Raw genomic sequence first — 14,648 nt, 5'->3', positions numbered from 1 at the left:
CTAGCTGTGTAAGTGTGGTTCTCCTGCAGGCCAGCTGGGGGCGCTAGCTGTGTAAGTGTGGTTCTCCTGCAGGCCAGCTGGGGGCGCTAGCTGTGTAAGTGTGGATCTCCAGCCCCAGTAAAGTGGAGAAGCAGGAGATCCGCTCTGGTCAGCAGTCCACGCCTCCGCTTCTACAGTGCTGCTGGAGGAGAGGAAGAGGAGCTGCTCTGATGAAGGTAGGAGGAGGATTCATTAACAGCTGGTTTATTTTCTGGTTTAACTTTAATTCTTTTATTAGGATTTAAATCTCATCTGGAGAAAATGTGGAGGTTTAACAGAGTTCAGTGTTTCAGGTTTTAGTGCTGATGGATTTACTTCTTTCTTCTGTTTGTAAATCACTGCTTCAGACCTTAATACTAAATGTGAAATTAATAACAATGAACAGTCACAACAATACTCTAATAATAATAATAATAATAATAATAGAAGAGGTGAGACGAAGAGTTCTCGTGTCTGAAGCTCTGGGACTCGAACAAACACCCTTTCTCTGAATGGAGGAAACTGACTTCTGTGTTTCTTGTTTTCTTATATTTTGTCTCAGGATCTGAACCTGTTCAGTAGTAAAGCAGCAAGTCTCAGATCTTGTTTAAACATTGTCTAAAATAATCCCCCCCCCACACACACACTTTTCTTCATGACAGTTGATCTTTATTCTGTATCAGAATGAATGGATTAAGAGGTGTGTCCCAATACTGTTGTCCTTATCGTGTATTTCTGATTGGTCACTGAATTCCATTCCACATGTTATGGTTTAGCTGAGGTAGCTGATGATTCTTATGTAGCCTATAAGTTGCGTCCAGCGACCTGTCTATCAGTCTCTCTGCTTTGGTTGGTATAAAAATTGTTCTTTTAATAAGTTTAGATTTTTTCTATTCTTTCTCCAGAAAAGAATGATGTCCTGAAATCCTCTTCTGCTCCTGGTGTCCATTGTTCTACATGCTGTAAATTTCCCACCACAAAGACTGTCCGGCTTGAAGTCAGGAGCGATGAAGGGTGCGAATATGGCATCCAGCAGAAGCTCCAGTCCTCAGGAAACATCCTCTTGCAGATGGACAATGGAAAATACAACCAAGAAGAGAATTCACAGCTGCACAGAATGTGGGAAGAGTTTTACTCATCAGCGTTACCTCGAGGAACACCAACAAGTTCACACCAATCTCGAAGGACACCCGAGCGTTCACACAGAAAGGAAACCGTTTCAGTGTTCAGTGTGTGAGAAACGTTTTGTCCGACGCAATTATTTACAAATTCATGAACGCATTCACACCGGAGAGAAACCGTATCAGTGCTCAGTGTGTGAGAAGAGTTTTATTCGACAGAGTTATTTACAAACACACCAGCTCACTCACTCAGGACAGCTTCCCTACAGCTGTTCGGTCTGTGGAAAGAGTTGTAGTGAAAAGAGTAATCTTAAAAAACATGAACGCATCCACACCGCAGAGAAACCCTACTGCTGTTCAGAGTGTGGAAGGAGTTTTCGTATACGAGATACTCTCCGAAAACACCAACTCCTTCACACAGGAGTGAAACCCTTTCAGTGCTCGGAGTGTGGGAAGAGTTTTCATCAGCGAAGTACTCTCAAAACTCACCAGAACATTCACGCAGGAGAGAAACCGCATCAGTGCTCAGAGTGTGGGAAGAGCTTTACTGTGAAGAGTTACCTTCAACAGCACCTGCACATTCACACCGCAGGTAAACCGCACCACTGCTCAGAGTGTGGGCGGAGTTTTACTCTAAAGAGTCATCTCCAGAGACACCAACGTATTCACACTGGGGAGAAACCCTACCAGTGCTCAGACTGTGGGAAGAGTTTCAGTGATGAAAGCACTCTTAAGAAACATCAGTACATTCACACGGGAGAAAGACCGTTTCAGTGCTCAGAGTGTGGGCGGAGTTTTACCCAACAGGGTCATCTGCAAGAACATCAGCGGATTCACACCGGAGAGAAACCGTATTACTGCTCAGAGTGCGGGATGAGCTTCAGGCATCTGAACTCTTTCAGGCGTCACAAGTGCAGGGGAAGAGAAGCTGGGGAGGAACACTCGTAACACATGGAGGATTTCATGAGGAAGGTGGGTCACTGGGTTACTGACCACAGGGTTGTGGATTCAAATCCCATATTCACTAGACTGCCACTGTTGGGCCCTTAAGCAAGGCACTTTGCTCTCTGCACCCAGAGGACACTGTGGTATGGCTGGCCCTGTTCTTTGACCCTAGCTTTTTTTTGTACAGGGAAGAATTGTGCTGTTCTGTAAAAGTGTATGAGTTTAACGATGGTACAGGTTTATAAATTCATCTGGAAGCAGTGACTTAGGTGCATTCTCCAAAGTGAACAATTAAAAAAACGAGTTATCATTTAATACAGTGTGAAATAAGCGTGGTAAATCGGGATGTATTCCAGCATTGCCAACGTTATGTGAGCATGCACTGTAGTCACATCGCCGGACGTGCAATATCAAGATCATATATCTGCTACAACTTTTTTTTTTGCTCCATATTAATACCTGTGGGTTTAGAATGGGGGTAAGAAAAGCTCCTGTAACTCCTGTAGGTGTAACATGTAGATTTTTAATATTCACGTTTTTTCCCAATATCATGCAGCCGCATGAGTGGTACAATTCAGCTCCCAGTTCCTCCCAGTTGATCTGGAAGATTCAAACACCTGAATATGATTCTGTAGGTTTTTATGGTTCTTGCATAGAACATCATCTCTATTTCCTCAGAACACTCTCTGGTCTTCACTTTCACAGCTTTCCTTTAGATTCCCAGTCTAATCCAGCTGTTCTCATTAGAGTGAGATCTTTCACCTGTGTGAACTTGGTTTATATTAATATCAATATTATATTAAAAAAAGAATATATTAATATAAGATACTGTAAAATGTTTATCTGTAAATGTAGTAGTGTTCTCCAAATTAACATTATTGTAGAGTTGTTTAATTTGCCACTGCATGATGTTTCCATTTAGCATGAGTAAGATGCACTAATAAATTGCTGTACTAAAACATTTGGAGATTTTTCATTTACACCTTTTAAACTTGCTTAAAAATGAGTTCAGCCATTAAAAAAACCCAAAAAATACACAGTAAAATCCTGTGGGAATTTAACCCTGGGCCAGTCGTGGACTGATCATGTGAACTGCCAATCATAAGAGAGGTTTGCTCTCAGTGTATGTTTTCAGTCAAGCTGGGGGTGCTAGCTGGAAGTGTGGTTCTTCAACCCCATTCAAGTGAAGAAGAGAAGATCCTCTCTGGTCAGCAGGCCACGCTCCCGAACCAATGAACCTGAGACCTTCATGCTCTGTGGTGTGTTGAGGAGACTAAAGTACCCTGGAATACTCCAGTCACACCAATCTTACAAACTGTGGCTTGTTGGGGGTGATAAGGTTGTTGGGGTTGTGACTCATTTATACCAATTTCCGATCTCTCCTTGGAGACCTGGATACTGAGCTTGAGAAAGTGAGCAGTGGGATGATCAGAGACCAACTCAAGAAGGAACACAACACGAACATCAAACCTGTGATGTAACAGTTCTGGGGTTTTGGAATTGGCCCGTTGGACAGCTCTGGATGTTTTAGGAAGGAGGAACAGCAGTTTGATGTTTAGTTGATCACTTTCATTATTCAACAATGAGAAGACCAGCACAGTTTAACAGTCCCTTCAAAATGAAATGACTGCAAGATCGCCGCCGGTTGAAAGTCCTGTGCGATGGTAAAATAATGGAACAGATTAGAAAAGGTTTTAGGTGCAGACTACATTAGCAACGTTTTTACGCTGTACAGAAACCAGCCGCTCAGTAACATCCAAACCAGAGTTCTAGAACAAACACGCTGAACTGCTGAATTTCACGCAGTTAAAATGCTGACTGGGCCACGGTTCTGTACTGGAGACACTACTAGATCATCTATTCAGGGGTTAATTAATTCATAACCCAAACAGAAGCTTCTTAGTTTTATTTAGTTGAAAAATAATAAATACAAAGTAAAAAAATTGAACACATAAGACTTGTGATGCAGGAACGGAGAAAAGAGGATCTGAAGAATCTGCTACAATCAGCTGTCAGCAACCTCCTTTACCGCCAGTGCAGAGCATAGGAACCTCCCTCCACTTCCCTGAGGGGGAGTTCTGTTCAGGTCAGGCTGAGAGAAAGGCGGTGCTCCTCTTCTCTGATGCTGTGGTCCAGTCTCTGGGTTTCGGACTGAAGAACTGGAGAAACGAGCCGCTGGGACACGACAGCCAGAGACTGGCTCAGGTCTTCTCTTAGAGACTGAAGCCTCACACTGTTCTTCAGCGAGCGGTCAATGAACTCTGATCGCTCCTGATGATCTTGAGCCAGCACCTGACGCAAATACTCAACCTACACACACACACACACACACACACACACAAATCAGTGCTGCATTCCCCACCAAACAGTACCCATCTTAAACTACACGACTCTTGTCTTGACTTCTCCACACCTGTTCCGTCAGTTCACAGACACGTTCCCTCAGTCTCTTCAGCTCCTCAGCTTCAGCTGGAGTGCCACAATCCTGCACACACAACACAAAACACACCTGAGAACGTCCCCCTACAGTACAGACCTGTACAGTAACTTCTAATTACCAGCAGCTCGTTACTGACAAACACTGTAAACACTGCGTGATTAAGAGCATCTATACCTGAGTCCGGGCGTCAGACTGCGAGAGCTGATGCTTCAGTTTAGTCCTCTCCAGCTCAACCTGGCACAAACCAAACACACTGATGATATCCACTGAGCTCACACACACACACACACACACACACACACACACACACACACACACACGGCCTCCTCCTCAATGTACCATGTAGAACCCATCTAGTGTGAAGGTCTACCGTGTAGGTTTAGCATGTAAAAGGTCCAGTGAGCAGAGGTCAAGGAAGTATGGGTCCAGCATGTAAAGGTTTGGTAAGTAAAGTCATATTCACACATCATATTCTGGGAGTCATATTCGACTCAGATTTATCATTTGAGCATCATATAGCTGATATTAGTAGAACAGCCTTTATGCAGCTTAGGAACATCTCCAAACTAAGACTCCTCCTCTGCTTTTATTACCTCAAGGCTAGATTACTGTAATGCGTTACTGTCAGGTTGTTCCAGCAGGAACCTCAATAAACTTCAGCTGGTGCAAAATGCTGCAGCCAGAGTCCTTACTAAAACTAGAACATCTGACCATATCAGTCCAGTTCTATCAGCACTGCACTGCTCCCAGTTCAGTTCAGCACTGATTATAAAATTCTTCTATTAACATATAAAGCCCTACATGGCCTCGCCCCTGAGTACCTGCGGGATCTTATTATAGATTACGAACCATCAAGACTCAGTCTCAGTCTTTAAATCTAGGCTGAAACGCATCTGTTTAGTTTAGCTTTTGGTAATTAATGTTTCCCCTTAGATGAAGGTTGCAGGTCCAGGGGTTGCTGTCGCTGGAACTGTCGTCTCGCTGCGGATGGACGCTAGCGTTTCAGGGTGCTCCCGTGTCTGTGTTACCTTCTGACTCTCTTCTTTTAAATAGTCAGACCTGCCGGAGTCGTCAGACACACTCTGATACTGATCAGCATTCTCTGATCTCTATAAAATCCTCTCAGATCTAACTCTGTCTCTTTACCTTTCCCAGTAAATGACCACTCAGCCCGACCTACATTTACATTTATGGCATTTAGCTGACGCTCTTATCCAGAGCAACATTCAAGGTTATTTATATCACAGAGGAGGGCCAATGTAGTGTAAGGAGTCTGTCACCAGTCTGTCACGCAGCATAGTCACCCAGACCAGGAATCGAACCCTGGTCTCCCACATGGTGTTGTAACTCAGTGGTAGGTAGTGGTGTTATCTGTTGTGTCACACCAAAGACCTGCTGGAAGACTGACTGCTGAGGTTCCCTCTACCTGCGTCAAACCAGCTGCCACCTACCAGTCCGACCATCAGGCCCCCCTCCCACCACCACCCATAGCAGACCAGCGGCTCACCTGCCTACCACTGCTACCTGTTTAGTGAACATGTTAAAATATAAATGGACTCTTAAACATCTGTTAGTAAAAGGTTTTGTTAGTAAAGGTGTAGTGTGTAAAGGTATAGCGTGTAAAGGTTTGGTTAGTAAAGGTGTAGTGTGTAAAGGTTTGGTGAGTAAAGGTGTAGTGTGTAAAGGTGTAGTGTGTAAAGGTTTGGTTAGTAAAGGTGTAGTGTGTAAAGGTATAGCGTGTAAAGGTTTGGTTAGTAAAGGTGTAGTGTGTAAAGGTGTAGCGTGTAAAGGTGTAGCGTGTAAAGGTGTAGCGTGTAAAGGTTTGGTTAGTAAAGGTGTAGTGTGTAAAGGTGTAGTGTGTAAAGGTTTGGTGAGTAAAGGTGTAGTGTGTAAAGGTTTGGTTAGTAAAGGTGTAGTGTGTAAAGGTATAGCGTGTAAAGGTTTGGTTAGTAAAGGTGTAGTGTGTAAAGGTGTAGTGTGTAAAGGTTTGGTTAGTAAAGGTGTAGTGTGTAAAGGTTTAGCGTGTAAAGGTGTAGTGTGTAAAGGTTTGGTTAGTAAAGGTGTAGTGTGTAAAGGTGTAGCATGTGAAGGTGTAGTGTGTAAAGGTTTGGTTAGTAAAGGTGTAGTGAGTAAAGGTTTGGTGAGTAAAGGTGTAGTGTGTAAAGGTTTGGTTAGTAAAGGTGTAGCATGTAAAGGTGTAGTGAGTAAAGGTTTGGTTAGTAAAGGTGTAGTGTGTAAAGGTTTGGTTAGTAAAGGTGTAGAGTGCAAAGGTTTGGTTAGTAAAGGTGGTGTGTAAAAGTTTGGTTAGTAAAGGTGTAGCGTGTAAAGGTGTAGTGTGTAAGGGTTTAGCGTGTAAAGGTTTGGTTAGTAAAGGTTTAGCGTGTAAAGGTATAGTGTGTAAAGGTTTGGTTAGTAAAGGTGTAGCATGTAAAGGTTTAGCGTGTAAAGGTATAGTGTGTAAAGGTTTGGTTAGTAAAGGTGTAGAGTGCAAAGGTTTGGTTAGTAAAGGTGTAGCGTGTAAAGGTATAGTGTGTAAAGGTTTGGTTAGTAAAGGTGTAGCGTGTAAAGGTTTAGCGTGTAAAGGTATAGTGTGTAAAGGTTTGGTTAGTAAAGGTGTAGTGTGTAAAGGTTTAGCGTGTAAAGGTATAGTGTGTAAAGGTTTGGTTAGTAAAGGTGTAGTGTGTAAAGGTTTAGCGTGTAAAGGTGTAGTGTGTAAAGGTTTGGTTAGTAAAGGTGTAGCATGTAAAGGTGTAGTGAGTAAAGGTGTAGCGTGTAAAGGTTTGGTTAGTAAAGGTGTAGTGTGTAAAGGTTTGGTTAGTAAAGGTGTAGAGTGCAAAGGTTTGGTTAGTAAAGGTGGTGTGTAAAAGTTTGGTTAGTAAAGGTGTAGCGTGTAAAGGTGTAGTGTGTAAGGGTTTAGCGTGTAAAGGTTTGGTTAGTAAAGGTTTAGCGTGTAAAGGTATAGTGTGTAAAGGTTTGGTTAGTAAAGGTGTAGCATGTAAAGGTTTAGCGTGTAAAGGTATAGTGTGTAAAGGTTTGGTTAGTAAAGGTGTAGAGTGCAAAGGTTTGGTTAGTAAAGGTGTAGCGTGTAAAGGTTTAGCGTGTAAAGGTATAGTGTGTAAAGGTTTGGTTAGTAAAGGTGTAGTGTGTAAAGGTTTAGCGTGTAAAGGTATAGTGTGTAAAGGTTTGGTTAGTAAAGGTGTAGTGTGTAAAGGTTTAGCGTGTAAAGGTGTAGTGTGTAAAGGTTTGGTTAGTAAAGGTGTAGTGTGTAAAGGTGTAGTGTGTAAAGATTTGGTAAGTAAAGGTATAGTGTGTAAAGGTTTGGTTAGTAAAGGTGTAGTGTATAAATGTTTGGTTAGTAAAGGTGTTGCACGTAAAGGTATAGTATGTAAAGGTTTGGTTAGTAAAGGTGTAGAGTGCAAAGGTTTGGTTAGTAAAGGTGTAGCGTGTAAAGGTGTAGTGTGTAAAGGTGTAGTGTGTAAGGGTTTAGCATGTAAAGGTTTGGTTAGTAAAGGTGTAGTGTGTAAAGGTTTAGCGTGTAAAGGTATAGTGTGTAAAGGTTTGGTTAGTAAAGGTGTAGTGTGTAAAGGTTTAGCGTGTAAAGGTATAGTGTGTAAAGGTTTGGTTAGTAAAGGTGTAGTGTGTAAAGGTTTAGCGTGTAAAGGTGTAGTGTGTAAAGGTTTGGTTAGTAAAGGTGTAGTGTGTAAAGGTGTAGTGTGTAAAGATTTGGTAAGTAAAGGTATAGTGTGTAAAGGTTTGGTTAGTAAAGGTGTAGTGTATAAATGTTTGGTTAGTAAAGGTGTTGCACGTAAAGGTATAGTATGTAAAGGTTTGGTTAGTAAAGGTGTAGAGTGCAAAGGTTTGGTTAGTAAAGGTGTAGCGTGTAAAGGTGTAGTGTGTAAAGGTGTAGTGTGTAAGGGTTTAGCATGTAAAGGTTTGGTTAGTAAAGGTGTAGTGTGTAAAGGTTTAGCGTGTAAAGGTATAGTGTGTAAAGGTTTGGTTAGTAAAGGTGTAGCATGTAAAGGTTTAGCGTGCAAAGGTTTGGTTAGTAAAGGTGGTGTGTAAAAGTTTGGTTAGTAAAGGTGTAGCGTGTAAAGGTGTAGTGTGTAAGGGTTTAGCGTGTAAAGGTTTGGTTAGTAAAGGTGTAGTGTATAAAGGTTTAGCGTGTAAAGGTATAGTGTGTAAAGGTTTGGTTAGTAAAGGTGTAGTGTATAAAGGTTTAGCGTGTAAAGGTATAGTGTGTAAAGGTTTGGTTAGTAAAGGTGTAGTGTGTAAAGGTTTAGCGTGTAAAGGTATAGTGTGTAAAGGTTTGGTTAGTTATGGTGTAGTGTGTAAAGGTTTAGCGTGTAAAGGTGTAGCGTGTAAAGGTTTAGCGTGTAAAGGTGTAGTGTGTAAAGGTGTAGTGTGTAAAGGTGTAGTGTGTAAAGGTTTGGTTAGTAAAGGTGTAGTGTGAAAAGGTGTAGTGTGTAAAGGTTTGGTTAGTAAAGGTGTAGAGTGTAAAGGTTTGGTTAGTAAAGGTGTAGAGTGTAAAGGTTTGGTTAGTAAAGGTGTAGTGTGTAAAGGTTTAGCGTGTAAAGGTGTAGTGTATAAAGGTTTTGTTAGTAAAGGTGTAGCGTGTAAAGGTGTAGCGTGCTCACCTGCTGCAGGGTGAAGCGGAGCTGCTGTCTCTCAGTCTTTAGTTTCTCTATGCGCTGCTCCTGGCGGCTATTTGTCTGCTGTAGCGCCCTCTGCTGGAGCTCCAGCTGAGCCACGGCTTTTTGCATAGTTCTGATGCGCTCTCCTCCTCCCTCCTTCTCCACTTTACTGACCTCTCCTGTTTGTCTCTCCAGCTGCTGGACTCTCTCTTTATACTCGATCAGCTTCTTCTCCATCTTCTCCAGAGCAGTTCTGATCCGCTCTCTGTCCTTACCCAGCTCGTCCACTCTCTCTCTCAGAGAAAACACCTCTGACTCACTGTCTCTCAGCCGCTTCTTTAGCTCCTCTTGTTCTCCATCCTGCAGGGGGCTCTGTTCTTCCGGAAGTTCATTCACTCCTTCACTCATGCTCTCTCTCACCTCTGTATCCATGAGTTTAACGGCTCTCTCGCTCTCCTCCAGCTCACTCTGTCGTTCCCTCTCCTCCTTTCTCAGCAACTTCATCTCCTGCTCCAGTTCTTCCAGCTGCTCGTTCTTCTCCTCCGCTCGGTTCCTCAGTTCCTCCACAACTCTGATCTTCCGCTCGACCACCAGGCTCAGGTTCCTCCTCTGCTCCTCCAGCTCGATGTTTCTCCCTAGTTCTCTGACTGAGTCTCTCTCTCTCTGCTCTGCTTTTATCTGTAAACCCTTCAGCTGGTCGTCCTGCTCCTCTGTTCTGCTCCCTGCTCCATCCTCCTCATCCTTCTGATCAGTCTCTCTCACCCGCAGCTTCTCCTGAAGCTCTTTGTTCTCCTTCTGAAGACCGTGAACTCTGAAGGTGGGCGACATGAAAATATTTTATTACCGTGATGGTAGTGATTGTGATGGTGGTGACTGTGATCATCGTGATTGTGGTGATGGTGATGATTTTGATAGGCGTGATTGTGATGGTGGTGATTTTGATGGTGATGACTGTGATAATTCTGATTGTGGTGATTTTGATAGTCGTGATTGTGATGGTGGTGATTTTGATAGTCGTGGTTGTGATGGTGGTGATTGTGATGGTGGTGACTGTGATAATTGTGATGGTGATGACTGATGGTGATTTTGATGGTGGTGACTGTGATGGTGGTGATTTTGATAGTCGTGGTTGTGATGGTGGTGATTGTGATGGTGGTGACTGTGATAATTGTGATGGTGATGACTGATGGTGATTTTGATGGTGGTGACTGTGATAGTGGTGATTTTGATAGTCGTGGTTGTGATGGTGGTGATTGTGATGGTGGTGACTGTGATAATTGTGATGGTGATGACTGATGGTGATTTTGATGGTGGTGACTGTGATGGTGGTGATTTTGATAGTCGTGGTTGTGATGGTGGTGATTGTGATGGTGGTGACTGTGATAATTGTGATGGTGATGACTGATGGTGATTTTGATGGTGGTGACTGTGATAGTGGTGATTTTGATAGTCGTGGTTGTGATGGTGGTGATTGTGATGGTGGTGACTGTGATAATTGTGATGGTGATGACTGATGGTGATTTTGATGGTGGTGACTGTGATGGTGGTGATTTTGATAGTCGTGGTTGTGATGGTGGTGATTGTGATGGTGGTGACTGTGATAATTGTGATGGTGATGACTGATGGTGATTTTGATGGTGGTGACTGTGATAGTGGTGATTTTGATAGTCGTGTTTGTGATGGTGGTGATTGTGATAGTCATGATTGTGATAAACGTGATCAGTGAAACAGACTATGACCAGGGTTATGGGACTGGAGTGATGATAAAGCTCTGAATCTGAATTAGATCTCACCTGAGCCGCAGATCTTCTGCTTGTTTTTGAGCCGCCCTCACGTCCTCCTCTCTCCCCCTCATCAGTTCCTCCTTCTTCTCCTTTAGAACGGTCCTCAGACGTTCCCCCTCATGGTGGCTCTCCTGCAGGAGCTCCTTTAGAGTGACCATCTCCTGCAGTCCAGCTCTCAGACCTTCTCTCATCTTCTCTTTCTCCTCCTCTCTCTCACTCACCTTCAGCCTTTCCACCTCCCGCTCTTCAGACAGCCTCGCCACCTCTCGCCGCAGAGCCTCCAACTGCAGAACCATCTTCTCCCTCTGCTTCCTCTCTTCCTTCTGCTGCTCCTCCTTCTGGTTCATCCGGTCTCTTTCTCGCTGACACGCCTCCCTCAGAGCACAGAGGTCTTGGTCCCTCCTCCTTACCTCCTCCTCCAGCGTGAGATGTTCTCGCTGAAGCTCCTCCACCTTAGCCCTTGCAATTTCTTCCTCCATTCCACTCTCTCTTAGCTGCTTCAGCTCTCCTTCTGCCCGCTTCAGAGCCTCCTCAGCACATTCCTTCTCGTTCTGTCCGTCCTCTGCTCTCGTTTTCAGCCTCAAAATCTCGCTGTCGCTTTCGCTCAGGAGGCGCGACAGTTCGTCCAGCTCTACCTCCAGTCTTTTGCTCCTCTCCTCTGCCACTCGCACTCGCTCCCTCTCTCCATCGGCCCGGCTCTGCTCTAGGTGGAGGGTAAGCATGTGGTCGGAGAGATCTCTCTCTCTCTCTCTGCGCAGGGTTTTCTCATTTTCCAGCTCCACCTGCACCACCTTCACGTTCTCCCTCAGCTTCAGCACCTCGTCCCACTTCTCCTTCTCCTCTTTTCCTCTTCGCTTCATCGTTTCTCTCAGTCTAAGCAAGTCCTGCTCTCTCACACTCAGCAGCCGGGTCTGCTTCTCCAGCTCTTCCTCTTGTTCTTCTGCTTTTCTTCTCGTTTCCTCTTGCCTTCTCTCCATCTCCTCCATCCTTGCTCTGGTCTGCTTCAGTTTTTCCTCCATCTGCTTCAACTCTCTTTTCAGCTTCTCCTCTGCTCTGCTCCTCCTCTCCTCTTCCCTTATCCTCTCTTTCTCCACCAGCTTCTTCTGTTCCTCCTCTTTCTTCTCCATCCTCAGTTCCAACTCCATCTGTTCTTCTCTCCTTTTATCCTCAGATTTGTTTTTCTCCTCAATTATTCCCTCTATCCTTCTCCTGAGCCCCTCTACCTCTCCATCCCTCCTCTCCACCTCTCCTTTTAGCTTTTCCTCCACCCTCATCCTCTTCTCCTCCGCCAGTTTCTTCCATTTCTCCTCTCTTTCTTCTCTCTCTTTAATTATTTGTTCCAGCTCGGTCTGTTCTTCCCTCAGTTCCTCTATCTCGGAGTTCTTCTCCCTCAGTTGATCATTTTTCTCCGTCACCATTTCCTCCATCCTACTCCTGAGTACCTCCAGCTCTGCTTTCAGCTTCTCCTCCACACTGCTCTTCTCCTCAATCAGCTTCTTCCATTCCTCTTCTTTTTTTTTCATCCTCAGCTCCATCTTAGTCCTTTCTTCCCTCAGTTCCTCTAACTCTGCGTTCGTCTTCCTCAACTGATCCTCTGCCTTGTTTCTCTCCTCCGCTATTCCCCCCATCCTGCTCCTGAGCTCCCCCAGCTCTGCTTTCAGCTTCTCCTCCACTTGTGTCCTCCTCTCCTCTGCACGTATTTCCTCTTCCTCCATCAGCTTCTTCCATTCCTCCTCTTTTTTTTTCATCCTCAGCTCCATATCTATCCTTTCTTCCCTCAGTTTCTCTAACTCTGCGTTCTTCTTCCTCAACTGATCCTCTGCCTCGTTTCTCTCGTCTGATATTCCCTCCATCCTGCTCCTGAGTTCCTCCAGCTCAGCTTTCATCTTCTCCTCTGCTCGGTTTCTCCTCTCCTCCGTCAGCCGCCTCCACTCCTCCTCTCTTTCTTCTTTCTCCTTCATCCTCAGCTCAATCTCAGCCCTTTCTTCCCTCAGTTCCTCTAACTCTGCGTTCTTCTTCCTCAACTGATCCTCTGCCTCGTTTCTCTCCTCTGATATTCCCTCCATCCTGCTCCTGAGTTCCTCCAGCTCAGCTTTCATCTTCTCCTCTGCTCGGGTTCTCCTCTCCTCAGTCAGCCGCCGCCACTCCTCCTCTCTTTCTTCTTTCTCCTTCATCCTCAGCTCAATCTCGGTCCTTTCTTCCCTCAGTCCCTCTAACTCTGCGTTCTTCTTCCTCAACTGATCCTCTGCCTTGTTTCTCTCCTCCGCTATTCCCCCCATCCTGCTCCTGAGCTCCCCCAGCTCTGCTTTCAGCTTCTCCTCCACTTGTGTCCTCCTCTCCTCTGCACGTATTTCCTCTTCCTCCATCAGCTTCTTCCATTCCTCCTCTTTTTTTTTCATCCTCAGCTCCATCTTAGTCCTTTCTTCCCTCAGTCCCTCTAACTCTGCGTTCGTCTTCCTCAACTGATCCTCTGCCTTGTTTCTCTCCTCCGCTATTCCCCCCATCCTGCTCCTGAGCTCCCCCAGCTCTGCTTTCAGCTTCTCCTCCACTTGTGTCCTCCTCTCCTCTGCACGTATTTCCTCTTCCTCCATCAGCTTCTTCCATTCCTCCTCTTTTTTTTTCATCCTCAGCTCCATATCTATCCTTTCTTCCCTCAGTTCCTCTAACTCTGCGTTCTTCTTCCTCAACTGATCCTCTGCCTCGTTTCTCTCGTCTGATATTCCCTCCATCCTGCTCCTGAGTTCCTCCAGCTCAGCTTTCATCTTCTCCTCTGCTCGGTTTCTCCTCTCCTCCGTCAGCCGCCTCCACTCCTCCTCTCTTTCTTCTCTCTCCTTCATCCTCAGCTCAATCTCAGCCCTTTCTTCCCTCAGTTCCTCCAACTTAGCATTTTTCTCCCTCAGTTTATTCATCGTCTCGTTTCTCGCCTCCGTTATTTCCTCCATCATTCTTCTGAGCTCCTCCATTTCTCCGTCCCTCCTCTCTTCTTCTCTTTTTATTCTTCTCTCCTCTTCTTTCTGCTCTCTCTCCATCCTGTCCCAGTCTCTGACTCTCCCCCTCTCCCTTTCCTCCAGCTGTGAGTTTTCCTCCTCCAGCACAGTCACTCGTTCCTCTAGTCCTTCTTTTTCCTTCACCTCTCTCTCGAATGCCTCCATCTGTTCCTTTATCGAATGAAGGGTGTATCTCAGCTCCTTAATTTCGCCCTCCTTCTTCTCCATCTCTCCATCTCTCTCACTCAGCAGCCTTTTCAACCCATCCCTCTCTTCCTCCACTCTCTCCACCTCTCCTGCTCTCCTCCTCCACCTCTCCGCCTCCTCCCTCGTTTCCTGCAGCTGCTGGTCTGCCTCCACTGCTCTCTCGCTCGCCAGCTCCTGGTTTTCCTTTGTCAGTGCCTCCAACCTGCTCCTCAGCACCTCCATCTCCCCGTCTCGCTGCCCCAACTCCGCACTCAGCTCCTCCCGCTCTCTCTGCCACCTCTCCCTCTCCCTCTCTGCCTCGCTCACCCGGTGCTCCTCCATTTCCTTCAGCAGCCTCTTCACCTCTGCCTCACTCTCCTCCCTGTCTCTCTCGCTCCTCCTCCTCTCCTCCCTCGCTCCATCGCGTTCCTCCTCCTTCAGAGCCGTCTCTCTCTCCAGGGCTGTCCGCACACACTCCACCTCACCTACACACACACACACACACACACACACACACACACACAACGCTGTAATGT

The 14,648-nt window shown here is 45.4% G+C and overlaps 2 protein-coding genes across 3 annotated transcripts in view; one reads left to right on the top strand and one right to left on the bottom strand.

Moving 5' to 3' along the window:
• Nucleotides 1-3,045, top strand: LOC140560790 (uncharacterized). Its single transcript, XM_072685335.1, has 2 exons — nucleotides 1-215; nucleotides 924-3,045. Exon 2 carries the CDS (start codon nucleotides 1,026-1,028, stop codon nucleotides 2,085-2,087), a length of 1,062 nt encoding a protein of 353 aa, XP_072541436.1. The 5' UTR covers nucleotides 1-215; nucleotides 924-1,025; the 3' UTR covers nucleotides 2,088-3,045.
• Nucleotides 3,046-3,975: 930 nt separating this feature from the next.
• LOC140560789 (uncharacterized) overlaps nucleotides 3,976-14,648 on the bottom strand; it is a 29,866-nt gene continuing 19,193 nt past the window's right edge. For both annotated transcript variants that reach the window (XM_072685332.1, XM_072685333.1), the window contains exons 20-24: nucleotides 10,949-14,597; nucleotides 9,159-9,966; nucleotides 4,699-4,758; nucleotides 4,498-4,569; nucleotides 3,976-4,394 (exon numbers count right to left, since the gene is read on the bottom strand). In XM_072685332.1, coding sequence (XP_072541433.1) covers nucleotides 4,167-4,394; nucleotides 4,498-4,569; nucleotides 4,699-4,758; nucleotides 9,159-9,966; nucleotides 10,949-14,597 — 4,817 coding nt within the window. In that variant the 3' untranslated portion in view covers nucleotides 3,976-4,166. The remainder of the gene's footprint in view (nucleotides 4,395-4,497; nucleotides 4,570-4,698; nucleotides 4,759-9,158; nucleotides 9,967-10,948; nucleotides 14,598-14,648) is intronic.

Source organism: Salminus brasiliensis, chromosome 8, assembly GCF_030463535.1.
Source record: "Salminus brasiliensis chromosome 8, fSalBra1.hap2, whole genome shotgun sequence".
Taxonomy (NCBI): Eukaryota; Metazoa; Chordata; class Actinopteri; order Characiformes; family Bryconidae; genus Salminus; species Salminus brasiliensis.
This window is presented reverse-complemented; position numbering and strand designations above follow the sequence as displayed.

Coding starts and splice junctions, on each gene's coding strand:
- LOC140560790 (XM_072685335.1), top strand. CDS start 1,026: ATGAAGGGTGCGAATATGGCATCCAGCAGAAGCTCCAGTCCTCAGGAA.